Consider the following 27,248-nt stretch of genomic DNA (forward strand, 5'->3'; position numbering starts at 1 on the left):
GTTTAATCCCTCCGTCTTGATAGATTTAATGAAGATACCGAATACAGTCTCAGTTAGAAAGCACTGGCTCCTATTGCACACAATAAATTTCACCCCTCTACTTTTAAAGTGACAGGTTTTAAATGAATACATCTCAAATTAAAACAATTGCATTTCCCTCTGTCTTGGGCACTATTATCTGCGGTAATAATGCTGTCCCAATCAGCTAGCAAGCAAATGGCTTTTGTGGATACTGGTACTGAAAAGATGCTGCTCTTCTATGATGGCCGTATTGTAGGATTTCAAAAAATCATTTTGTCTCTTGATTGGTATAAAGCAGCCTCTCTAATTTCTTTTAATTGTGCGTGAGATAACTTTGCTTCACAGCTCTTAGATCTGAGGTTATTTTGTATTAACTCACATTATCATGAATATGTAAATACATGAGCTGATCAATTACTGAAATAAAGCGGCTTGGTTTTATTGTGCTGATGCCCACAGACTGTAATATCCATTTAAGCAAAATTGGATCACCCCAGATCTCAATCAATATTAGCTCTTCAAATAAACATATCAATGTCTTTTTATAAGGGAACATTTCACGATCGATGGCGAACAAAAGGGGGAAAACTGGTTTGGTTTGGTGTCAGTCTGGGAAAGGAGGAGGGGTGCTATCTCGCGTACTTTATCTGGAACGATGTTGGAATTACTTACTCGGAGGATAAGGAACTGCTGTCCTCCCATCCTTGCCTAGATGCCGCTCTTCAGTTCCCACCGGTGGCATTTTTGATGATCGGAGGGGCGGGGAGACAGCCTAGGTATGCAATTAAAGCATAAGTATATATTAAAAGCAAATAATTGTAGGCTGCAACTCATCTTTCTCATTTATATATTCATTCACTTATTTATTATTTTGATTATCGCTTGCCTTTCCTTGAGGAGCTCAAAATAATACATGCAGCATTCCTTTCTCTGGTTTCCCCACCCCCGCCCCACCCCTGCAAAATGTCACCCTCTGAGGTAGGTTGGGCTAAAAGATGGCAACTGGCCCAAAGTCAACCCAGTCCAATGCTTTATCCATCACACTAGGTTTCCTAAAGCGAATGACCCTGGATTTTGTTTTGGATCGAAGAATGAAAATTACTTTTTCAGACAAAAACAAATACTGGAAACACATTTTGTATTATAGGTAGTCCTTGGTTAATGACTGCCTCATCCAGTGACCATTCAAACTTACGATGGTGCTAAAAAAGTAGATTTATGCCCGGTCCTCAAACTTACAACCGTCATAGTGTCCCCATGGTCATGTGATTGTGATTCGGGCACTTGGCAACCAGTGTGCGTTTACAACAGTGATCGCCGTCTGTGACCTTCCCAGCCAGCTTCTGACAAGTAAAGTCAATGGGGAAGCCAGCAGGAAGTCACAAGTTGTGGTCACATGACGACGTGCTTAACAACCGCAGGTGATTCGCTTAATGACCACATTGTAAGTCAGTCATGGTCACCTGCTGTTTTACTGAACAACACTTAGCAATGGAGTTGCTGGTCCCAGTTCTGGTTGTTAAGTGAAGACTAGCTGCACTGAATACCTATGCAATGATTTTGTCAAAGGAAAACCCACCATATCAACTCAAAAAAATCAGAATTCTGGTTTCATTATTGGAAACAGAACTAACTTCATACTCTGCAACCTCATTCTAAGGCCAAAAGGACACTTCTGTCCCAAAGATCAAGATCAGTTCATCACAAACTTACACCAGGCTCATCTTCATCTGAATTATCAAAGAGATTATCCAAATCGTGGAGAGAAGGAGCTAAGTCGGTTACTTGGGTTAGGCTACCTGAACCAGCTCGGCTAGCAGAATTATCTTGCCGAGTATCTGGGAAAAGAAAAAGAAAAACATCAAGAAGTGAGAAAGCACAACAGTCATTTTCCGTGTTCCAAAATTTATCCTCAAAAATACCTAATTGGAGACTCAGCAAAAAGTAACCCACAGGGAAAGATACTCAAAAACTGGACGTTATCACCATCCCATCCTTTCTATTGTTTGCTTATTGTAAAAGTATTAATTACTCATGGTTCCTGATGACAATTCATCTGCTGTGTACCTGTCTTAGGTGCAGAACTGAAGATGGACATTGCATCTTTCCCATCCGGCATGGTGGTAGAATGGCCTCCTGAAGATAGCTCTTTAGTGGCAGTTCCATCTTCTGGCTGCAATCACAAAGAATTTAACCAACGATTATTGAGGCAAATACTGTGAAAATCCAGAAGAAAAGTGGAAGGAAAAGCTCTTGTTTAAATTCTTGTTATCACATAGCTACTGCCACCCGTATATATGATATGCACAGAGCAAGCATGTGGTTTTCCCAGTATCCAATTTGTGCTATAGATGATGACTTCAAGCTTGACATCAAGGCACAATAAAGATTCTAAGGAAGCAGCTTGCTCAAAAATCAAAGTTGTTTTACAAGTGGGAAAGCTCAAGTTCTACTGCATGGAAAAGTAACTCAGAAGTGGTAATTTACTGCATAGCCAATATAAATAAACTACCAAATCCATATGTCCGTATCATGTGTGTCCCACATTTCGCTTAACGTTACAGTATTTTAATGCAGGTTCCTGGTTGTAATGCAATTAAGGCTGATCTTTCAGAACGAACTCCACTCACCTCCAAAAATCCCTGAGAAAAAGGAAGAAGAAATCCCTGAGTTTTCCATCTTCAAAGGGACAAAGGAAGTGAAACTTCACGTATTTGATGGAACACTCCCAAATTCTCTAGAAAATGTTCCCAAAGTGATATTACAAACTTTTTTCCTTGTCTCACCCACTACTTTGTCCTGGCTCTACCAACTTTTTACAGAGTCTGTTGGAGTGGGCGGCCATAAAATGATGATGATGATGTCATCTCTAGCATATTACTCAAAGCCCAAGTATGGCACTTGACTCAAAAAAAACTTAAACCAAAAAGATCTAAAAAATCATTAAGTCCAGAGTTTAAGCTTACCAAGTGCACGGCTTTTCTTTTGGGTTGCTGGAGAATAAGGCTGGTTTGAGAGCATTTCTGTGCTAAATACTGCAGTTCTAATTTCTATAGCTAAATACTATAGGAAAGACCTCATTCTTCAAGAAAGTCTGCGTAGGATACTAGCCAAAAATTCCTTTAAGACACATTTACATACTTAACGAAGTTATCTAAAGACCCAGTAGTTGCATTCGCCCAATGTTTTAAGCTTAAAATATCAGGCTTAATGTGTGTGCCCAGAAAATCGGTTAATTCTATAACCATGTTCAGCATGTTGTGTGAACTCGGCTATGGAGTCTGACCAAAAATAAAACCAAGTAGAGGGAATATACAAAGCAATAAACTGCTCTACAAAGATTTATGTCTCTACTTTGACTGGTACCTTAATCTTCTTCAGAGGTTCTCTATCAGTCCCAAGTTTGCATTTTTTAGAGCCTGTGAAGCTGTATTTGATGTCCCCATCCTGAAATGTATATGGATCAGTGGCATCTCCCAAGCATTCGCCAGACTGAGGAATCAGAGGTAAGGGGTCAAGATAATTCATGGCTGGAACAGGTAGGGTTTCCTCCAGGATTTTAAATCTTTTATGAGGTTGTGCTAAGAGCCTAGATGAAAAAAAGAAAGAGAAACATACAAGATATGTTTTAAAAAATCAGTCAGCACTGCCTAGAATTTTATAAACTTTTCTGGCACTAACACAGCTGACAGAACCCCCCTTCTGGTTGGATAGAGAATGAAAACAAAATATTTATCTAATTTCGGTGACTGTTAAACATCCTTCTCCTTCTATGAATGGGTGGACAACGTTTTTCAACCTCAGGCATCACACAAGTTACTTGCCAGTGGCTAAGGGGAAACACATGTTCATACCCAAACGCCCATCATTCACCTTTTGGGTGAAGCTACTGTGGCCTGCAAGCCACATCTTTGGTGGCTGTGACCATACCTAAGTGTTCAAATTCTTCTCCTTTGTGGCTTCAAAACTCATGCAGGCAAACCGTCGGGCCCAGAGGTCCCTCACCACGTCCTACAACCATGTCCTTGGTTTTACTTTCTATTCATAGTCTAAACTCTGAGCTACTAAGCTAGTCCTACTTTCCTGCTGTGGAATTGGATAGCCCTGTCTCACCAACCCTCTCTCTCTTCTGAACAACGCACACATCTCACTTCACCACCACTCTTCTTCAGCTACTAAGTCAAACGATCACCTCCCTAAGCTTATGAAAACCTACTCAACAATAACAGGACAAGAGGATTCACAGAATTTACCTTCTACAGCTGCTAATATATTATTCGTTTCAGCCTCATATCCTCAGGGACATCGATTTAAAGCAGTAAGCTTTTCTTGAGAATCCCCATAATCATCTTTAATCCCAGGTTTATGGCTTTTCTTTTGGCCTAACATCTACAGGGTTTCCTCTGTGTGACACTCAAGAGGAGTCCCTTCCCTTACACAGAAGTTTTAGAACACCATTTAGCAGAAGTATCTGAACAACTGCAGGAGACTGCGCTGTTATTCTGACACAATTTGAGGATACACGTCGCTAGCTCTAATTTGTAGTATTCTTGAAGCCTAACATCAATATTTTAGGCCTTAGCTGGTTATTATTATGGATAATGTGCTGTATAAAATCTGCCCTGCAGCTTTTCGTTTTTTCTTCCCCAGTAAACTGTAATAATATAATGATGTGACGTGATATTTAGCATGTTCTAACTCTCCACAAAAAGAAAAATGAATGGGGAAATGCATGATACATTCTTGTGTCAGCCTGCCTTATCACTATTAGGTATTCCTGAAGAAATGCAGAGGAAATCATGACATGGTTTGAAAGCCAGCAGGAGTCTCTTACTTACTCCAGTCTGAGAGACAAAACACTTTTCCAGTTTTCCTGACTTCGAATATTCACTGGTATCTTTACATATTCTAATAGATCCTCTCAACATACGTTCCTAGGGTAAAGATCTTTCTGTGATCATAGAGATCGTACCACATGTCCTCCTTGAACAACTGTTCTCATCTATGATGGACGCCACAGGAGCATGAGCAACGCTCCACATAACCAGCACCAATGGAGTACTGTACCTCCACATGGCCATCTACTATTTACACTGTTGTATGATGGCTTGAAAATCATGCTTCCCATTGTTGAATACTCCCGCTTCCAAAGCATAAAGGATAATGATGAGATTTGCACAGCTCCACTCCTACAGGAATTCTGCAAGTCACTGAAGACATAGCTGCACTCCCAAGCCTATGTCGGTCATTCAGCCTCTGGTGGATTTTTTGTAATGCAGTGTGTGTTTTGTCCAGGCACACGTGTTCTTTTCTTTTCAACAGTTTCCTCGCTTTTAAATCTGTAAGCCACCCAGAGTCATTTGGGAGTCGGGTGGCCTTCTACATTTATATAAATAAACGTATTTTAAAATAATCAAATGCTCTGATGGGCTTGACCTGGCTGGCAGAACTAGAACCGGTCAGAGAAGCTCACCAGAATTCAAGAATTTCTGTTAAGCAGTTTCATTACCAAAGAAAAGTAAGGAAGCCATAAGGAAAGAATTCTAGCAACTGCAGGGTTAGAAGAGTAAGCCCTATTTATATAATCAATATTCCAACCCTTTTGCACCTCCTTTGTCAGGGTTGAGGCGCAGAAACAACGCTGAGCAAGGAATTAAGCTCTAGTCTTTACTGTTTCTGCCATACCTAGAATCTTGCCAAACTGAGTAAAAGCCAAAAGGTGCTAGGGAGAAACACTCCAGGCAATCTAAGGCGGGCCCTGTCTCAGCTTCTTGGCCAGCTGCCCAAGGTCCTCCAAACTGTAAGATCGTTTCTCCCCCTGGAATGCACCCGCTCCTCCCTCTCCGGCGACCTCCATTGCACCCCCTCCCTCCTCAGAGACACATTCCATCACATTCTCCTTCTCCTGTCTGCCCTATGGAACAAGCTGCCCAGCCCCTGCTTTTTGGTAGAACTGCTTTTTATGTGCCTTTTATTTTGTCAGCCATCAAATCCGCCATTGTGCTGTTGTGTCTCTGTGTGAGAACCCGCTCTCGCATCCATCCTGTTTCACATGCAGGCGTGAACATGGGTCACAATTTAAAAGAAGCCTTTAGGTATGTATACTTGTAACAGTCATGCGCAGGGTTTCTCAACCAGGGTTCCGTGGCACCCTCGGGGTCCGCAAGAGGTCCCTAGGGGTTCCCTAGGAGGTCACGAGTTATTTTAAAAATTAATTCAAATTCAGACAACTTCACATTAAAGAGGGAAGTGTCATTCTTTATTTTCAGTTTAAGAACCCGGTTATGCCTGTAATGATGTCATGAGTAAGGATGGCGAGCAGGGGGCTCCCATCCAGACTGTCAAGCGCATGCGTAGCACTGAGGAATTGGGCAGCCATTCAAAGAGACACAGATCGGGACCGCCTTAACCTTTGGGGTTTATATGTCTGGGTTTTCCCACGCTTCTTCAGTTTGTTAGGATTCCTGTTATGTACTAGCAATAAACATTACAGACCCGTTCCTTGTCTCAGCGTGTTTCCTGGCTGTTAGGACAAATACGGGCCTACCCTTGAAATGAAGATAATGATTTTGTGACTTCTGGCCTATCTTTGAGCCTGCATGTGCAGGGGTTCCCCCAGGCCTAAAAAAATATTTCAAGGGCTCCTCCAGGGTCAAAAGTTAGGGTTGAGAAAGGCCAGTCACGCAGAAACAGACCTTGTAAGATTTTACTTGCATTTAAAATGTACACAACTCCATCAGTGTTTGTAGCTCTTAAACAGTGTGGCTAGGGTGCTGCTTAAAAGCTTGTGAAAGCTTAAGAAAGAGGTATTAATGCACACTTGGGAATGAAATCTATCACATGCATGTGTGTGTGTGCATGCACATGTGCACAGATGCACCAAAGAACTACAATCAGTCTTGCTCTGTCCCTGTCCCCTCATTTACTCACAGGGGAAGTCCTAATCCCAAACTGCACATATGGAGGAAGTCCCACATACAGAAATGCTCAAGTAATTGTTCTGGGGTCCTAGCTTTTAGACAAATATATACTGCCCACATTCTGCATTTTCATGAGTTTCAAGTGTGAGGACCTGTGAATACCCCACACCCCCCTGGAACAACCCCCAACGTTGGCAACCTTGGCAGCAAACAATGCAAGACCTGGAGTCTTGTGCTTACCTTTTCAGTGCACTGTTTTCAGATGCAACGTCCATCTTGACATCATATATCTCACACTGGAGTTCCGGAGGCCTGAATTCTAGATCGCTGCGTAGAGGAAGAGAATATCCCTGCCATTTGTTGGATGACTCCTGGTTGTGTACAACTCCACAATACAAAGCTGTCTCACTGACTTCAGCCATCAGAGGCAACCTCTGGCCCACAAGGACTGTCCTATCCTCCGTGCTGGCCATTGGCTGAAGTTCTAATCCACTGCTGTAGAGGGCTGGATTCACAGGATCAGATGGTGGGTCCAAACTGTCGGCTTCCTGTCCCCTTGGCTGGGGACTGAGTGTTGGAGGCAGGGGAGATATGGGGGAATGGGGAGAATCCATAGGATTCGAATTAGTTTGCTTGCTTGGCTGTCGGGGAGGCAGGGAAAGGTGCTTCTCATACTTCCTGCTGCTAGCAGTTTCCAAAGAGGGCTCCATCCCTGCCAAGGCCAACTTCTGTCCTGAAGGGTCCTGCTCCATACACAGCTCTTCGGTGACAGAGGGACGATGATGAAATGGCAGCAGTGACCTCTTCTGAGCTTTCTCTGATTTCTCCTGCCTCTCTGTGGTTTTGTGCTTAGAGGCAGGAGGTGGTAAGGTGGGGGTGGAGGAGGGTCCCACACCAAACCCTGGCTGGGATATCGTGGGTGGACGACTTGAACCGACAGCACAGCGTTGCTTGAGGAGTTTGTGCCTGAAAAAGAAGATCAGGGAGAATTTACCAAGCAGGCCGTGAAGAATAAATACAGGGGAAAGGTTCGTTCGGATGCTGAGACATCTGTCTGGTTTAGAAGCTTGTCTCATTTAGAAGTGGCCTTGCAGCTGTAGCAGGTTGTTCCCATGAGGTTGTGTCCAGCTTCATGATTTATCCACTGTGAATCAGCCATGACTTTCACATAAACTATGCTGAGATGACTACCTGATCTTCCTGAAAGATACAAGTCCTGTGTGGAGCATCCTGTGCATAATTCTACAAATGGGAAGAATGAGGTTGGGTGAGGGGTGGTGACATCAACCTATCTACTTGCTGTCATTGAACCAGGCATGTACACAGATCCTCACCCGAGGAGATTCAAGGATGCATCCAGGTGAACAAAGGTGGAACAATATAGTTTCCAGTTAGGAACTGGGTACAAATGGCTCTCATCTACTAATTCTTGACATTGTTATGATCTGGCACATTAGGCCTCTTTTATGGACTGCTAACACGAGCAGGCCAAGATCTTGGCCAAAACATTTGAAAGCATGTGTGAAAAGCTCATTGTGGCTAAAATGCAGGCTCCAATATTTTCTTTTAAATTGATGTTATTTCTGTTCTCTTCTACTACTAAAGCTCTAGGTTAATCATCCTACCAGAAGCTGCCCTTATTTATCTATCTAGTGATTTGAAGTCTGATCAGGTTGCAGGGCAGAGGTGAGATAAAAAGTGCTTAAACCACTATAGCAGGAACAATGGGCAGGTTGATGAAGTAATATTAAGCAGATGGGGGAGTCAATGTATTAAGCCTATCAAACCATTTCTGCCCTTTCTTCCTTAAGCATCCAAATGAGACAGTCCATCAGTGAGTTTCAGCAAAATGGTATCAGAAGACTCAAAAACTGGGGTGAGGGGAACCTATTCAGCCTCCACAGCATGTTCTCCAAAAGAGGAGCAGGTCTTTGTCACACATCAATTACCGTTATGTGCCAGTCTTTAGAGAGCAAACCAACTCACAAATTGGATCAGTTTCCATTAAGCTTCACCAAGGCTGGAGGGTTACAGTATTGCTACAGGGAACAGGATCACAATCAATTGATGTCAGTATTGGAATAAGGTCAATATATCGACTGACTGATCGGATCAGATCCACATGGATGCAGACCTTCCATAGCAGCCTTCTCTGCCCAACAGGATACCCTGCTGATACTTTGGTGCAGAACCCTTTGAACTCCTAGCAGCTTATAGTCAGGAGTTTTAGTTCAAATGTCCTAGACGGCCTCACACTTGGAAAAAGTGGCACTGTTGCACATGAAACTTTGTGGAGCACCAGCACCAGCACCTTCTTTTACCTAGGAACTAAGCAAAACTGTTCAAACTACCCACACAATATGCTGTTTATGGGGTTCATCTCCTCACGTGCATAATCCTATTTTTTTCCCCATGTGAATGGTCTTGAGATTATTCTCTCTTATACTGACCTGGAACAAGAGCAGGGGACTCTTTGGGCTGAATCAACAAAATCCCAAGAAACACAGTTGATAGGGGCATCTTCCTCCACATTGGTAGCAGGAACTGGATTCCTTCTGGTAGGAATTAAACATAGGTAACTATTTCAGCATGCTAGGAAGCCTTAATTCATGAGTGTACAGGCTCAAGAGGTAGGTGGGAATGAATGAATGAATGAATGAATGAATGAATGAATGAATGAATGAATGAATGAATGAATGAATGACCATTGCTTCCCAGCCTAAGTAAAGCTATTTATAATCAGCTTTGAAAATTTCAGAAAAATCAGATATTATCTGAATGGGATGCAACACTTTTGCAAAATGTATTTTTTATGAGCCTGGCTAGAAGAGAATTTTGCTTCCTGCACTCTGTAGTACAGTTGGCACCCAGTTTATTTTTATATGCAGAAGCTACCGAGCTTTTTCGCATACCTGTATATTATTACTAAGTGAGATTTACGGCTCATACTTTCCACTCCTATATTCAGAGTTACCACTAGCAATATCAACGAACATACTTCATATATATGTATGTATTTGTGTGCGTGTCTGTGTGGCTGATATATAACCAAGACACAAATCACCGATGAACAGCAGAGCAAGATTTAGCAAAATTACAAAGGATATGTGAATGCCACAGGGAAGAACCATATGGAACTCTTAGGACAATGAATTCCAAAACCTGGCTATGATAAAAGAGGAACCACCATGTGGGTGACACAAAGCTGTGTCCAAGATTCTGAGTGTCAGGCAGAAATGCACGTATTTAAAGATTTATGCAATGCATTTCGACAAAAAGTTCTTCAACTAATTTATATCCAAGGGGTTCTGAACATGCTTCAGTAAAGGAGTTCACAGGCTTGCCACGATACACCCACACTTGTAGATCACCTATGGAACAGAGTTCCTTAGGTAACATAGGTTTTGCCTATCTTGGAGAATAACTTCCCTCCCTGGAAGCTCCCACAAGATCAAGAGAATTGATCAGATCGTTATCTAGGCCAGAAGGATGCTGGAAACTTCACAACAGGAAGTTACTTAGCATTAATAAATGATGACATTCAAATAAATTAAAAGCAGGCAATATTCTGACTTGCACAAAAGCATGTGCAAGGTCACAGATTCCATCTCTGCCATCTTTCGACTATGGCATGAAAGACTCTTGCTTGAACTTCTGAGAGAACTACTACCCATATAAGCTGAGCAAACTTGACCAGTGGTCTGAGAAGACGAGTAACAATTGCCTTTTTTAAATTCTATATTATGACTCAGAATTCCTTTTAAGTGACTCAAGATGTTGCAACTCAGGTTAAGACAACAGTGCATAAATATATCTCTAACTCTCCTTCCAGATGGGCTTCTGTAGGGATCACAATGAACTCATAATGATTAGGACCAGCAATTCTTCAACACAATTCTCCAAACTATTCATTCAGTTTTGACACGGGAAGTATTCATCAATTTATTCACACGCATGCATGTCCATAGAGTGACAGGCTATTAAAGTGGGACGGTTGTGGAAGCCTCTAGCAAAAGAATCCAGGAAAACACAATTTGCCTACTTGGACTGTGTCCTGTTGAGGATACACTCCTTCCAAACTCTGTGGACCATACAGTTCTGGAATTTTGGAGGAATCTTCCCTGATTTTTTTGGACTCTGCATAGTGACCATTCCCTCTGGTGCTGCTGGATGATTGATTATGCTTGGAATGCCTCCACTTTCACCTGCAAGAAATAGCAGATATTTTCAAGAAACTAGATTTGTTAAAGGATTGCTGACATCTCTCTCTCTCTCTCACACACACACACACACATTGTTCATTTGTTGTTGAAAATAAGTCATCTTTTTAGAATAAATATGCATGTTTTTCTTTCGCACAAACACAGCAGTATTTCTCTACATATAGGATTAGCTACTTTTTATTGCTAAATTATTTAATTGTTGCATGTGTAGCTTGTCAGACTGCTCCTGAATTCACATACGAGGAGGAGGACTCGATTGCTGCCAAGGCTGGCTTTTGATCCAGGCTGCACTTCAGACCTTCTATGATTATCATATAACAGGGATCAAGATCTAATATGAAACCACTGTTTAGTCCTATATACTCAGTACAGACATGCTGGTCTTTAATTCAATTGTGTCTGCCCTTCATCTTTGAAGGCAGAGCATGGGTTGCTCTTCCACCTGAGCAAATTATGATTTACCCAAGCCCTAGGATGCTAGCCAGCCAGATTCTGAAAAAGTTATTTCACTGTTTTTCAGTTAGCCAAACAGGAAATCAAATAAGGCATGAGGAAACACCCAGATCCAAAGTTTGGATATATTCACAATTTGGTTTTAGACACAAACCAAGCCTGGGATCTGGTGCAGACAACCTCAGCATGTCAGAACAGAGCAAATGTGTCGATTCACATTTACTGCCAGGAAGGACAGCTAAACAAATCAAAAACCTCTACGCATGGCAATGTTCAAACGATCAATGTTGCATCGATCATTTCACAGCAGAGTTATATCAATGTTATCAATCCAATGATAAATAAATACAAATACATAAATAATGCTCTTTCACAAATTAATATAGCTTTAAGAGGGAACAGCAGAAAAGGTCGGGGAGATGCCATGCCCCCCCCCCACTCCTTGTCTGCCACCCGTTTTGTCCGCCAGAGGCGGGAGGTTTGGCTTCCACTTGGCAGCGGCAGCAGCAGCAGCAGCAGATCTCTGCTTTCTGGTCTGAAAGCAATCCCAAGGGCAAAGGAACCATCAACTTGAACCGTCAAGCCAGACAGCAGAGGGAGCTTTGTGTTCGCTGAGCGTCTTAGCCACATATCAGAAATCCTGTGCTTGGGCTGGGAAAGGGGGTAATTGTACAAATCCTCAACAAGGTCAAACATGTTTACAGAACTCCTTGTTCTTATGTCTGGCATGGCCAGAGAAAACCTTATGAATAAAACACTGGAACAGCCAAAACACAGCTATCTGGGGGAGAGCAATTCATTGAGAATGGTGTCTGCTGCTGAGATCACAACACACGCTGAGCCAGTTTTTCTTGCCATTATTTCTGGGGCTTCAAATGGTGGTAATGACACTCTATTCTTGCTCTTTTGACTGTATGACAGTCAGCACTCTGAATTTCTCCAACAGAGGCAGGATCCAGGCACACTTCTGATCTGCAAGTAACAGCCAATATGCTGACAAAGAATGCGCACTTGACTTGCTTTCAACAATGATGCAATGTTTGATGTGGGAGGGAAATGCTTCAAATTCCTGGGTGTCAATTTTACAAATGCCTGTCTTGTACATGATTCAAGAAACAGGTCCCACTAGCATTGATTTCCTGATCTTCAAAGTGGTTAATATATCCTATTTTGAATCCTTCTATATTTAGAGGACCGAGCCTGTTTTGCTTCTGCCAATTAAGACCATCGGTTCAAATGTTTTAATCTGGATCGCTAAAAGCAGCCTATTACTTCTTGAAGCAAATAAGGCAGTGATCAAAAGCTACAGAGCTAGAATCCAATGGAATATATTTTAGAAATTAACAAAAGCTCTCTCTGTTCACATATCAGAGAGTTAACAGTTCTGACGTGTAAAGCTTTAACTGCTGTTGGGATAGGTGTCCTAATTATCCACATCCCAAACTTACATAAAATGCAACATTAAAATTTGCAAACCACTGGATACAGAAAAATGTGACACTGTCTACACAGATAGTGCCAGAGGCATATAGAATCAGAATCATAGGGTTGGAAGGGACCTTGGAGGTCTTCTAGTCCAACCCCCTGCCCAGGGCAGGAATAAACTAGATAAAATAAACTAAATAAACTAGATAAAATGAAAAAAAAAATGAAGGTAACTGGGGAGATGAGAAAAGAAGGAAGAACAGTAGGTACACCCAGTGTCAGTGCCTCAAAAGAGCCATCAAATGCATGAATTTTCAGGCAGTAGAAAATATTTGAAAGTACACCTTCACATTAGATCCAGCCACATATGTATGGGGCAGACATTTATTTTGGCCACTGTAGCTAAGCCACCAGTGCATAAACCTCAGGAGAAGGCAACAAAATTGCCCAGATTAAGTGTTAAGTTCCTGTCCATTACCAGTTCCTTCCTATTTACTTTTACATTCTTTCAAACCTAAGTTACTGATCATAAGCATTTAAGCTGCCCGTCACATCTGATAAAATATTTATTCAGATTGCCATAATTACATATTGTAAATACCACCGGAGATCCTAAATGAAACTATTTTCTTCTACAGGAAATCTTTCTGGAGAAAGCTGCTTCAAGGTGAATTTAGGATTGTAAGAATCCCTCAGTCACTCAGTAATTTTCAAGGCTTGAGTACCCTTCAGGAATGGACAGTCTTAGGACAATATTCCAGGAGGCTGGAAATGGTTGCCCAGGCCAACTGGAACATGCCATACCAGGGAGGAATGTTATAAAAATATATTGCAACAGAAATTTCTCACTGATGTAAGTTTTGTGCTAAAAACTCGACAGTGCACCAAGCTGGAGACTATGTAACTATACAAATTTCCTTCCATTTTGTTCCTATTTCACTAAAGGACTGAAAGAAATTTATCAAAGAGCAAAAGCTTTTCACAGAAAAGCACAAATAATGGGAGCCAGCTAGGCATTCCACCAATTAAGAAAAAAAATATTAGTTGCTTATTATTATTATTATTATTATTATTATTCCTGGGAAACTGTTCAATATCCACACTGGGAAATAGTTCCTAATGTACGTTTATTCCCCCCCTGTTTTCGTCGTTCTTAAATGTCAGCACTGTGACTTATTTTTCAGTTTCCTCCAGGTCTTTCTAATTTGTGCAAGTCTGTTGCGTGGAAGAAAAGCAACAACTGCTATGATTAATAGTATGTTCACCAATTATGTCTACCTAGAGGATAACTAATGCCAGAACTATATTATGCATCTGAATATTGGCAGGCCTAGAATTTAATTGCTAGCTGAACAAAGAAGAAAATCCCAAAATCTGGTATGGTGAGCCTTTGCCCGAAGTAAACCAAGGTGATGTTTGGTTTATAAGCATAGATATAAGGAAGCTACCCCAATATCCACAGCTGAATGGACTAGGTGACCGCAGGAGCAAAAGCAGGCGGTTCAGATAACACCCTTCCTGAGAAAACACCAAGCTTTTCGCTCACCTATGATGGTCTGCTCCGGAGAAGTGGGTGGGGTGAGTAACATTCCACAACTGCTGGTGTCTTTCAAGTTTCCGGTTGCTTGTTGTGCCACACTGCCGTGGCTTCCTGGTGTGGAAGTGCTCTGAGACACGGGAATGTCATTTTGAGAGATAAGAACAAAGGCGGAAGGGTACACCATTCGGACGCCACCTGTTAAGGCAGAGAGGAAGGAAGGAAGGACAGAAGCAAGATAGGTATTTGGGGTTTTTTTTTTCTTTTTTTTAATATTGTATTTGTGATACAGCAACATCCTTTCTACTTGACATGCTAATTGCATCTGCAATTACGTGTGTGTGTGTGTGTGGATGGCACATCAGTTAATCAGAGAGAGAAAGAGAGAGATTGAAAGAGGGGAGGGAGGGAGAGAGGGAGGAAGGAAGGAAGGGTTGCTTTTATAATGAAATGAAAGCCCAAAGAAGTAGTCTGAAATGGTTCTATGTCACAAAACAAAATGTCCCAAATTTTCAACCGGTGTTTCTCAACCGTGGCAACTTTAAGACGCGTGGGCTAGCTGAAGTCCACACGTCTTAAAGTTGCCACGGTTGAGAAACACCGGCTTAAACAAAAAAATGTATCAAAATACTAGAAGAACCACAGTAAAGCATGTGCTACTTCAGGACTCTGTCTTATTTTTATGTTGGTTCATTTTAACTGGAGCTGAGCAAATGGAAGACACTTTTCAAGAAAAATACCGATTCTCACCAACTATGACTTCTACTGCCACTGGAAAATCGTCATCGTATCCCAGTTCTTCTTCCTCTTTCACACTCTCCTTTTTCTTCAGCACCATCGGATAAAAATACTGCCATTCTTCAATTAACTTCCTGGTTGCTGGGTCCGACATCTTGTAACCTTGGCCCGTTAAAGTACCACTTAAGCCATATGGACTGATCAACACTGATTTAAAAAAAAAAAAAAAGGAGTGGTCAGCACCTATAATCCGCAAGAGCTCCCAAAAATCATTCCAACCTTCTTCTATGGGAAACCATGGGGCACAATCGTAAGTATTTTTTACTCAGAAGTCAGTCCCATTACATTCATCCAGCTGTAGCCTCAAGGAAAGGAAACTGCATTGGAGTATTATCCAAACCTTGGTCTGATAAGGACCTTCTTCAGAGATTCCATATTTGCATAGAAGAGAGGAATTTCCAATTATTTCAGCTTTTTATTCTAGCCAAAATGTATAATATTGTTGTAGTTTCATTTAAAATTGGCTCCTAAATCTTTCCAGTCAGGCCAAAGAATGTTCTCTCCAGACTTTAAAGCGCTGCGTGCAGTGTAAGACTCCAAGTTTAAAAAGAGAGCACATGTGATAGCACATAAGAAACAACACACATTTTTTTTACTCCCTCGTTCCATCTTGGGTCACTATTTCAGCCCACTGGATGCTTTTCCAGCTGGTTTGCGTTTGAGGATTTGAAATCTGAGGATCATTTTGGAGTAAGGAGATTACAGAGTATGTCAGGCAATCTATCCTTGGAGCTCAGCAGCTTAATTTTTAAGCAAATTGCATGCAAATTAATTAGTTGCTTGCTCTGTCCATCCTTAATTGGCCGTCCTTGACTATCTCTCATTGTTCCCAGAATTCACACCCTTTAGAGCAGGGTTTCTCAACCTTGGCCACTGGAAGAGGTGTGGACTTCAACTCCCAGAATTTCCAGCCAGCCATGTCCAAGCCCAAGTGGCCAAGGCTTCCAGTGGCCAAGGCTGAGAAACACTGCTTTAGAGCAGCATATTCTCTTTCAGGTAACATCACAAATGCCTCAATGTTTCTTCAACCCTCTTCTAAAAACCATTTCTTTTCTAGTTCGTTCATTTCCTTCTTAGAAACTTATTCAGTTCTTTCAGAAGCATCTGAAGGAGTTTGACATATACTTTATAAGCATAATATGTGACTGCTCTTTTGGATTATGATTCTCTTTTTGTCAATAACTTTAAAAAATCCTACTTTGAACAGCACCAGGCACACCAGTAGCTACCACGACACTAAAGATTTTGGCTATTCTGTAAACAGCAGTTTTATTAATAAACTGGCAACTATATACTACAACAACAACAACAAAAAAAAGCAGGGGGGATAAGCATCCCTTAGATATATACAAAAATGAAAAGAAAGAAATAATACAGTAAGTTAAAAGTCAAATAAGCATCTCTTAGGAAAAGATGATTCAAGATGAAATAAATATACTTATATTTAATTTTACTGCCCACCTATTGAGGTTTTTCTTTAAAAAAGAAGAAGAAGAAGGATACATGATAGGAAAATATCTGCTCCTTGAGTGGAAGAGAATTAAAATGATGACACACTATTTATTTTGATCATATGTTCTAAAAATAGATCACATCAGGTATTCCTGTGCAAAGAGAACTGTGTTTCCGTTTCATTAAAAAAAACTCTTTAATTATCAGATTCCTGCTTCTGGCAAAGAGGTGCTTCAGGCAGCATATCTGGCATTCCCCCCTTCAATTTCTCCCCACAATAACCCTGTGAGGTTAGTTGGGCTGAGAGAGAGGGGGCAACTGGCCCAAAATCACCTAGTGAATCTCCACGGCTGAAGCTGGACTGGAACCTGGGTCTCTCTGATCAGTCAAGGACTCAAGCACGCTAGTTCTCAGGTAAGCATAAAACAATATCCCTTTCTGCTGGACTATGCCCATATTTTTCAAGTGAATGAACTTTACTATGTCTTGCAAGTGAGCAGTCAAACAGGAATCCATTATTTCAGAATGTGTATCCTCATCTGTCTCTAAGCAGATCTAATTATTTAATGTAAAAGGATAAAACAGCATGATCAAACGTTATGGATTATGCTCCAAGGTAGCATAAGGGCTTTATTTAGTTACAAGCCAATATTGGTTAATTGTTACAGCAACCAATTAAATCGCATAGCTCTTCAGGAAATACATTAATTACCAAGGGAAATGGTTTAACCTCCTCTCTCCCCATCTTTTTTTTAAATTATTTTTATCATTGGTCCTAAAAAGTATCCATTTATATAGCCTTGATTTAAATCCATCTGCCTTGCAGCAATATTAAAACTCGAAATGGAGATATAAAGGTGGGAAAGGAAGCAAATGTATATTCAGAATAAATGTGAAAGGGCAAGAAAAGTTAGATGTCAAGGAAGGAACAACTGCACTTAAGACCCACTGAGCCAAGCTGCAAAAAGATGACTGTGATTTTAAAAGCTGAGACTCTGCGCTGTCAGCAAGCTAAGGTCCCAAGAAGACGCTCTGAATGTGGGGCATCTTAATCTTCAATCCCCTGCAATGGTTTTTTTTAAAAGCGCACAAACACACCCAGGCTAATAAGATCAAGGTTTCCTAAACCGAGGAAGAGCCACATTGCTACATTCTCAGGAAAAAAGCAATCAATAAAGCAGAGCTGCTTAAAGCATAAAAAAGAAAAGAAAATGAAGGGAGGACAAAATAAGTCTCACCATCGCCAGGAATAGATTACAAAGCTGGTGTGACTCCAAAGCTAAATCCCCAATGCGCCCTTTTACTTTAGAACTTTCTATACAAAGCTATTTTCTACTTGCGTTTAGCAATGCTTCAAATCCAATGCCAGCACAAGCTCAACCATGTTTGGATTCTTAATAAATAGCCTTAGGCCCAACTCACTGATTTGGTGAATCAACAGTTTTAAGGTGTATTTAAGTTGGATCCTGTCTTTGATGATAAAGTTTATCAGGGTTCGGACTAAAACTGCTAATCTATAGCTATTAACTGTGCACTCCATTCCAAAATAGGTTAAATTTTTTATTAGAAACTGGTATGAAAAATTGTTTTAAAGCTAACTGCTTTCCTGAAGGGTGGGGATGGGAATAAAATGAGCCATGAAATTAAGACAAAACAACACACGCACAGAAGAAAGAGAGAAATCTTTTCTGCTTTATAGATGAAGGTCTAAATGGTGGTGTCTTCTCTCAAAAGACTGCAGCCATCAAGCCCCTTTTCTCCAATGCAGAAAAGCAGTGGTTGAGGTAGAGGACACAAACCCTTTGGAGTGGCAGAGAATGGACAGCCTTGTACATCTTGGGCAGTTTTGAGTCAAGGTATTAAATTCTGGATGGAATTCATCCCAAGGGAAAACAGAAGGAGAGGCCACCAGAAGAGAGTTTAGAGTTAATGCAAGTACAGGTAGTCCTCACTTAACAACCACAATTAGGACTGGCATTTCAGTTGCTAAGTGAAGCAGTCATTAAGCAAATCCGACCCAATTTTACAACCTTTTGTGGCAATTGTTAAGCAAATCACCATGGGTGTTACACAAACCACGTGGTCGTTAAGTGAATCAAACGGTTCCCCACTGTTTTTGTTTGCCAGAAGCTGGCAGGGCAGGTCGAAAATGGTGATCACGTGATGCTGTGACAGTCGTAAATGTGAACCAGTTGCCAAGCCCCCAAATTGCAACCATGTGACTGCGGGAATGCTGCAATAGTTGCAGGTGTGAGGGCCTGTCGTAAGTCGTTTTTTTCAGCACCGTCGTAAGTCCAAACCATCACTAAATGAATGGTTGTTAAGCGAGGACTACCTGTAGTTGCCATCACTGCCAAGGCTATTGGCAAGAAAAAAATGTCTCCGAAGATTTAATAAAAGTTTTGTTCCAGGTCACATCACATTGAGAAACATATGCCATACATAGAATATACACCCTACCTTGAAAAGGCATAGGAGAGGACTGGGCCATATGAAGGTGCTCCTCACTGATAAGGTAGATTGGCTGGTGCTGAGCAATCTCCACACTCGTACACACATTACTTTCCCCATGGAGGAAGAATGTGAAGGCGCAGGACAAATGCTCACTGTAGGAAGGGAGGGAAAAAAAAGTTAGTAGCTCATTAGATCCCAAGATCAGCGCATCAGAGAATGGGGTCCTCCAGATCCTATGGGTCTCACTTGAACAGAATTTACAACACATGGTGCTTGGAAAGTGGTGTAAGCCCATTCTCACCTTTGGTGTAAGTAGTAGAAGAACCATCAAGTCCTCCTTGCAATACAAGAGGATTATAAAAACAGACAAGCTGGGAGGGAGGGGTGGGGAGAAAGTCTGAAGGCTGATTAAGCCATCATACATTCAGAAAACACTTCAATTCACACATCTAATGAATCTGCTGCACTAAACTAAAACTCACGCTGAACCACAAGAAAGAACAGAAACATGTTTTCACCCTTACCACAATCAAGCCATCTAAGCCCTTTCTCATGAACAGTTGAGGAAGCAGCAAAATATGGTAAGCAACATCTTTAGGTAAAGGTAAAGGTTTCCCTTGACGTAAAGTCCAGTCGTGTCCGACTCTAGGGGGCGGTGCTCATCTCCGTTTCAAAGCCTTGGAGCCGGCGTTGTCCATAGGACACTTCCGGGTCATGTGGCCAGCATGACAACACGGAACGCCGTTACCTTCCCGCCGAAGCGGTACCAATTAATCTACTCACATTTGCATGTTTTCGAACTGCTTGGTGAGCAGGAGCTGGGACGAGCAACGGGAGCTCACCCCGCCGCGCGGTTTCGAACCGCCGACCTTCCGATCGACAGCTCAGCAGTTTAACCCGCAGCGCCACCGCGTCCCTTAAGCAACATCTTTATCTTGCCATAATTAGGATAAGGGCATTTCTAACACTCTGGCAAAGCCCTTTCACTTCTGTTTTGTGGAAATCAGACAGGGGTCAGCTCAACCAGAGAATGAGAGTTCTTCCTCAAAAATGTAACCTAAGAGAATGGGCATTTTGTATTCCTCTTCCAATATTTTAGGGCTAAGTTGCTTTGAGAACGCCATTCCACCCCGTTGTAGCACAGAAGCTGGGCTGCATGTGTAATCCTGGGGGAGCAGAGCTGACAGCATGAATTATGATCGCCGCATCCCCACCCCACTGTGCTACAGACCAGGCTAACAAGGTACATGCAATGCTCGTACCCTGAAGCAGTCACATGGCATGCAATTCTCTTCAAGTGAAGGGGGTTCAACTGGCAAAAGTTAGGGGGAGATGGAAAAGAACGGCTTCTCAGACAAGACTAATTTTTCTAAGCAAGAGCAGTCACCAAAGATGAAAAATCTAGTTCCAGTATTTTTTTCCTAACTTTCCTGAAACCAGTTTAGGATCCTGCAGAAAGCCACTTGATTGGAGGAACTGCTACCCCGGGTCTTTTACACAGGCACCTACCTTTTGGGAGCTGTGCCACAAAACTCCTAGCCTCTCTCAGCCATTCCCCAGGAAGTGCCCTCCTTTGATTTACACAGAAGCAATGAAGAGGTATCCTATGCTCACTGCCCCTAAAGACACTCAGATGGCTCCTCCACTTTACTTTTTAGCTAAAGGGAAGAAGGACCCTTCTCAGAAGAAAGTGGGGCTGCTTCTGGCTGGAGTTTCCCAGGAATAAGGGCTCAGCCGATTTCTCCAGAACAGGATTTCTCAATCTTGGCAACTTTAAGACTTGTGGACTTCAACTCCCAGAATTCCCCAGTCAGCATGCTAAGGTTGAGAAACTCTGTTCTAGAATCACAAGGGTCTTGAAGTGAATCTCCCAGTTCTCTCTGGCACCAAGCCAGCGCTAACAGCAATGCCTTTCCCGAGCCAATTTACAAGTGCACTTGAAAGGAAAGGACGCAAACCAATGGGATAATTTAGCGTACCGCCCTTCAAACCTGAGCAGCTATCTCATCAGCCCACCCCATAAAGGAAGTAGAGCTTCTTCGGAGTGACCTAGCAAGGCAGAGGAGAAGAACTGCTCAAGAATTCTCAGCCATCAGGTATCTTTAAAAGACTCCAAAAGAACAATTTTAACCTCCAACCTTACTGTAGACTATATACAACTGTCTGGAGAACCTGGCCCCATAATTCACCAATGTGAATACAGTTGGGATGAAAACAGCTGCCTCTGACCCCAACCCACAGATCTACTCCTGTGTAATTGCTACAGTACTTCTAATTTGGCTTTTGATTACTGCTACTTAGAGGGTGACAGAGTCAATAAATAAAATACAAAGGAAAACACTAGATACTTGACTTATTAAACTATATTAATAAATGAATAACCAGCTCTTATATTATCCTCTACTTGGGCAAATGAGAACAAATTACACAGAAGTAGCTTGCGTTTGTTTATTATACCCACCGAAGCCAAGGCTATCAGCCCATTTTAAAACCCAAACTTGTTGCTGGGTGACAAATCCTGGGTTTTTAAGGTGCAAGACATCACAGTCACCAAATCAGGGATAATGTGAAGTGACCTTTGTAGTTTTATGTACTTCTGCAAAATGCAAACCAAAACCGGATACTCTGTATTTTAAGTCCAGATTTCTCACTCATTATGTGGAAATGTGTATGTAAGGGAATTAAGACGGAATGTACGGTACATCTGTATAGGAAGCTGAACCTTCCTGCCATTTGGAGGGTGAAAATCAGGCTGCTTTCTATTCATACGTGATGCCTGGGTGAAGTTTCCAACCTTCAGGAAAACATGCCACTACAAATTGGAGATCTGAAGATATCACCAGCTTGTTTTTTCCCAACAGAATGAATTCCATGTACAGCCTATGGTGGCAGAACAGATGTCCTACAATGAACTATGTGTCGTTCACACTTAATGGCAGTAGACTAAGACATTCCAAACATTGATTACAGTGACAGCTGAACATACTATGTCCTGGGGCATACAACTAAACATGGGGTTGGGGGAGAGTGCTTATGTCTGCAAATACACAGCTTAATGGCACATGTCCACTATCTGTTTACTGACACCATGGCAATCACCTCCATGCAAAATGTGGATTGTAATGGAAAGCAGCTGTGGAACTTACAAAATGTAGCGAAAAACAGATGTGCAAGCCAGTTGTTTATCCACTTGGATCTCACAGGGGAAGAAAGAAGGAAGGAACTTGTATTATGGAGACACAGGACGGCTCGGGGTGTGAGGATTTTTTCCAAGTGTTATAGCATGAAACTAAAAGCAAACAGGGAAGTGATTTATGAACCCACTGGAGGGGTGGGGAGGTGTCATAACTGGATATTATAACACCCACAGACCATCTAAAATGTAGGAAGCACGTACGTTTATAATCAAGGAGCACAGAATACACAAAGCCACATCCAGTATTTCTGGAATTTTCTTCCTAAAAAGGCTTGATCTCCCTTAAGTGCAATAAAAATCTTCATTTGAAATAGCTTGCATATCTTCAACTCTACTTTCTTCCAATTCCATTTCAGTGGTTTCCATGTTCCTTTTATATTGTATTATTAAATAACTGTTTTGTGCTTAATTATATTTTAACAGCTGTTGTAAGCCACCTGGTGACTTTCTAGGTTGAAAGATAAGTTAATTACTTTAAATAGACGTATGACAGACACCCTCTGGGAATGTTTGCAAGTTCCAAGCTACATTCACATACACCCAAGAAGGCAATATATTATTATTATTATTATTATTATTTAGTAATTATGCAGGACTGAATAATTATTGAATTATTGAGAACATAAAAGACATTATTGAGAACGTTAACAGAACATAAGAGGCATTATAGCAGATATGTTTTATACAAAGCAACCTTAGATCTAGCAAGGGAGCATTTTTAGTTAAATTCAGATGATTTCAACATGTGCTGCGCCAGAGGTAGAACACCTTTTATAAGTCATTCAAATATGCGCAATAAAGCTTCCCTGGTCTTCCTCTAGGGGCTCCCTTTCCATTGCCCACATTCAGACAACTGTATAAACAGATACGCAAGAACCTTCTATGCATTCCTGTAGCCAGTCCATTCCCGCCTTTGCAGCATGAACAGAGTTATTCTCCAGAAATGCATGCAACTCAAAAAATTTGCAAGAAAGCAGAGATACTACTTAACTAGAACACACACATAGCCCTTTTTATTAGCCAACTCTCCTGTGGCCCAAAACAGATATTGTAATTCTGTAAAAGCGCTCACGTGAGCTTCCTTACTGGGATGCATTTGTGTGTGCACACATAAAGCAGAAATTTAACTTCTAGCCTCAGGCCTGAATGCAGCCCTCCAAATTAGCCCCTTTCAAAGCTGTCAATTAACTGAAAATGTCAATGTGGGAGAAGGGAAACAAAATTAAAATATTAGAAGTATTTAAATTAAATCACATTTATTTTTTGCCTTTTTTTTAAGTGTGGCTTCCACATTCAAAGTTCAAGTGCTGCCCTTAGTCCCAAAATGGTTGCATATTCTTGCATCAGGTAATAAAAGTACAGCAAGGCATTTCCTATTTTGTTCAAACCTGGAAAGTAGAATTAGAATTGCAAGTTTCAGAATAACTACATGAAACCCCAGCTGAAGTTGGCTTGTATCATGGCTTATCCCCATGTTATTAACCAATATTTTCGTTTGGACAAGAAAGGGAAACAAATGTTTATTAGGGATGTCCTAGTTTCATTCCTCAGACTGTAAAGGATGGTGTGTCTACAAAAGCTTTGTTTGTATTGCATTATATCCAGTATTTTCAGTGTTCATGATTAAGTAATCCATCTAACAATAGGTTCACTATTTTCCATGAAGTTTTCAAGATACAATCTCCTTGATCACACCTGCTTAATCTGGTATGCCTGCATATGTGCTGGACTTCAGTTCCATCATGCATGCAATCAACAATAAGAAGGAGTTCTAGATCAAAGATAAAGGGATTCCCTCTGCACCTTTTTATTTTGTCAGTTTCAAAGGGAAACATACTTCACAATCACATCCTTTTGGGGGGGGGTTGTATTTTTAAATTTTGCATTAAAGTATAGACACAGATTTTAAGTATCATCTCTCTTCAACAACTCACTCTCCGAAATAATATAACAAATAGAGCACAGAGGGACATATACCATTAAGCGGTCTTGATGAAAGACATTGCACAAACACAGAGCCTTGCTCTAACACTTTATTTGCTATCACGTACAGACTAATAACAGCTCTGTGATGAACAAGCAAATTATTCCTCAACCTTTCTTTATAAGTAACCAAGCGGTTATTAAAAAATTTGGCTGAGTAGGTAATGTTTGAGTGTGTGTGTTCTGTATCAGAATTTCCATAAGATGCCTATAATGTTTAATAATTCTGAAACCCTTATGAGTTATCCTGGCTTCTAGCATCTCTACAGAAAAGATCTCAGAAAGCAGAGCTTGTAAAGAACTCAGCTGTTTACTTAGATAGCAGTCAGCACAGACAATTATGAGTTAGCTGAACGGATTTGGAATGAAGTAATTTCCTATGTTTATTTGAAAGCCCTAAAAAAGCTTCGCTTGGAAAGATGGTACAAACCCATATAGTTAGGAATGCACTTTCCACAGCCATTTATATTTGTAAAAATCCTATTACTGTAGAGTTATGCTACCTTAAATTTGGAAGAGACGGAATAATCAAGGACGAGGAAACCTCTCTGCTATACGCTGACCCACATTCGAAGCAGAATGACAATAAAAGTCCTATTTAAAAAGCTTTTTTAAACATCTCAGCTTCAGGAAAAATAATTTCAGCTACCTGATCAACTATTCCGTTCCTATTCTACTCTTGTCCTCAAAGGCATGCATTTATAAAAGAGTAAGTTACCAGTTTCATTAACATTAGTTATGAAAATGTTCTTACTAAAACAATTCAAGGTAAAGCTAGATGCCTTCAAAAGATTAAATTTGTGAAATGTCCCCTCCCCTCAACACTTTTTTTCACTGGTACAGAGCAGTCTAGAAAACTAGATGGGAAACACACATGAGGACACTTCATGTCCATGATTTCCATGTAAAATGTTTCTATTTGGAGGATTAAATAGCTCTTAATTTTGAATAATCAGCCAAGTGTGTGAATACAGCCACTTTGCATAGCCGCCTGAATACACCAATAACCCATGAGAGTTGGCTTTGATCAACATAAAGAGATATACATGAAGGGGTTTCTGAAAATAATTAACTTAATCAGATGTCACTGAAATTCATCTTCTGCTTAATAGAATCTAAAACAGTGACCAATTGTTCATTCTCAAGAATGATCAAGAATTCCAAGTTGGTAGCTATCTCCATTACATTCCAGATCAGAGTGTCCCAACAAAGGTCCCCTACCTCTGGCCAACAATTACTAGCCACTTGAAAAGGCACTTCCTACTTTATATTTTAAACTAAAGAAAAAGCCACTGGATTATTTCAATCATTCAGTGCACTCATAATGACTTTGTTCAGTATGAGCAATTTAGCTACCAACTATCAAAGCACCACAGAGCATTCCCCTCCCTAAACAATGTGGCTATAGAACACAAGGCAGTTCTTTCTTTTGAAATTGCTGTGTCTGCAGGACAAGAGCTTCTTCTGGCTGAAGCAAGCCAGAAGGACAACTTAAACAAGCCAAGGGTTCCCAGATGACACAGTGCTATGTTCAGATTACCCAGCAACATTGGAACAAACCACAGATGGTGGCCTATCACCAACCGCTCAAAGGAAAGAGGTCCTGAACATAGGGGCATCTCAAAGCACAGTTGGTGGCTACTGGGTCATCCGAATCTCTGCATTGAGTAAAGCGTCTTGTTGAGGGAGCAGATTCTTTCTTTCTTTCTTTCTTTCTTTCTTTCTTTCTTTCTTTCTTTCTTTCTTTCTTTCTTTCTCTTCCTTCCTTCCTGATTGACTGGATTTATATTACAGCCCCTCTCCCTCAATGGGGGACTCTGGGTGCTTTTTTCAGATTCTTTTACCCTTCACTGATATCTCCATTTAGTTCTATAAATGTTCCTCTCTTCCGACACCAGCCTCTCTATGCTAGCATTGAAACTTCAGTACTCATTAGGAGCCCTGGGATTGTCACCAATTTAACAGCAAACACCTGCTTTTTTCAACTGCATAAACAGCACTGCTTTTACATACGCCTAGTTCCTCAGCCGTGTTCGTAAATTTCTCAAATGTACTTTAAAATTTAATCTCATGCGAACAACAAATGTTTCTTTGTGTGGGATTTCATCATAACTGCATTTCTTTCCATTACTGTAGCGTAAAACGCCTACAGGCACACCACCCTTAACGTCTAATCGGGTTTCATTTATTAGCTGAAGCCATATGTTTGTATCACTGAAAAAATTGTAACATTTAGATACGTAGTTTTAAATTTAGTTTGGAAACGCTCTCCTTAAATAACACACAGTTTTATTTCAGTCAAGCTACCAGACTGCACTGGCTATGTCCTAAAATAATGCCATGCCTCAGATCTGATTCCAAAAAAAGGGCTTTTGAATGCACGTGGGGGTAACGCAACACCTCCCTGCAATTCTTGAGGCTGGATCTTTTCCTGAGCTTGAATGGGAGTGTCAGACAGCATCCATGCAACCCAAGAAAAAGGCATGGCTAACTCAAGAAGTTATCCAGAGAGGTGCTAAGTTTGTGGTCCCCCCCATGTGTGCTGAAGCACCGTTTTCCGAAGCACGAAAGTGACACAAAGTCCTACTAACAACACTAAGATGCTTTCCTCAACATTCGATGCATATTCCTCTTCCATATTCCTCTTACTGCCATTTTAACTCAGAACACCTATTCTTATAAAAGAAATTTCTCAAGAATTTAATGAAGCAGTACACATTATAACAATCTTGCTTGGTAACAGTGGCGAAGCCAGTTAATGAGGGCATTTGGGGGGGGCGTTATTC

At 41.1% G+C, this 27,248-nt stretch overlaps 1 protein-coding gene across 2 annotated transcripts in view; it reads right to left on the reverse strand.

The window, feature by feature from the left end:
• Nucleotides 1-27,248, reverse strand: part of MED13L (mediator complex subunit 13L) — a 156,539-nt gene that overhangs the window by 36,710 nt on the left and 92,581 nt on the right. The window contains exons 5-14 of one of the 2 annotated variants that reach the window (XM_063315733.1): nucleotides 19,290-19,435; nucleotides 15,330-15,524; nucleotides 14,589-14,777; nucleotides 10,984-11,146; nucleotides 9,392-9,493; nucleotides 7,182-7,907; nucleotides 3,388-3,610; nucleotides 2,089-2,194; nucleotides 1,735-1,859; nucleotides 694-793 (exon numbers count right to left, since the gene is read on the reverse strand). In XM_063315733.1, the coding sequence (XP_063171803.1) occupies nucleotides 694-793; nucleotides 1,735-1,859; nucleotides 2,089-2,194; nucleotides 3,388-3,610; nucleotides 7,182-7,907; nucleotides 9,392-9,493; nucleotides 10,984-11,146; nucleotides 14,589-14,777; nucleotides 15,330-15,524; nucleotides 19,290-19,435 (2,075 nt within the window). Of the gene's footprint in view, nucleotides 1-693; nucleotides 794-1,734; nucleotides 1,860-2,088; nucleotides 2,195-3,387; nucleotides 3,611-7,181; nucleotides 7,908-9,391; nucleotides 9,497-10,983; nucleotides 11,147-14,588; nucleotides 14,778-15,329; nucleotides 15,525-19,289; nucleotides 19,436-27,248 lie in introns of both variants that reach the window. The other variant, XM_063315732.1, reaches the window with a different exon arrangement.

This window comes from Candoia aspera, chromosome 15 (genome assembly GCF_035149785.1).
Source record: "Candoia aspera isolate rCanAsp1 chromosome 15, rCanAsp1.hap2, whole genome shotgun sequence".
Lineage (NCBI taxonomy): Eukaryota > Metazoa > Chordata > Lepidosauria > Squamata > Boidae > Candoia > Candoia aspera.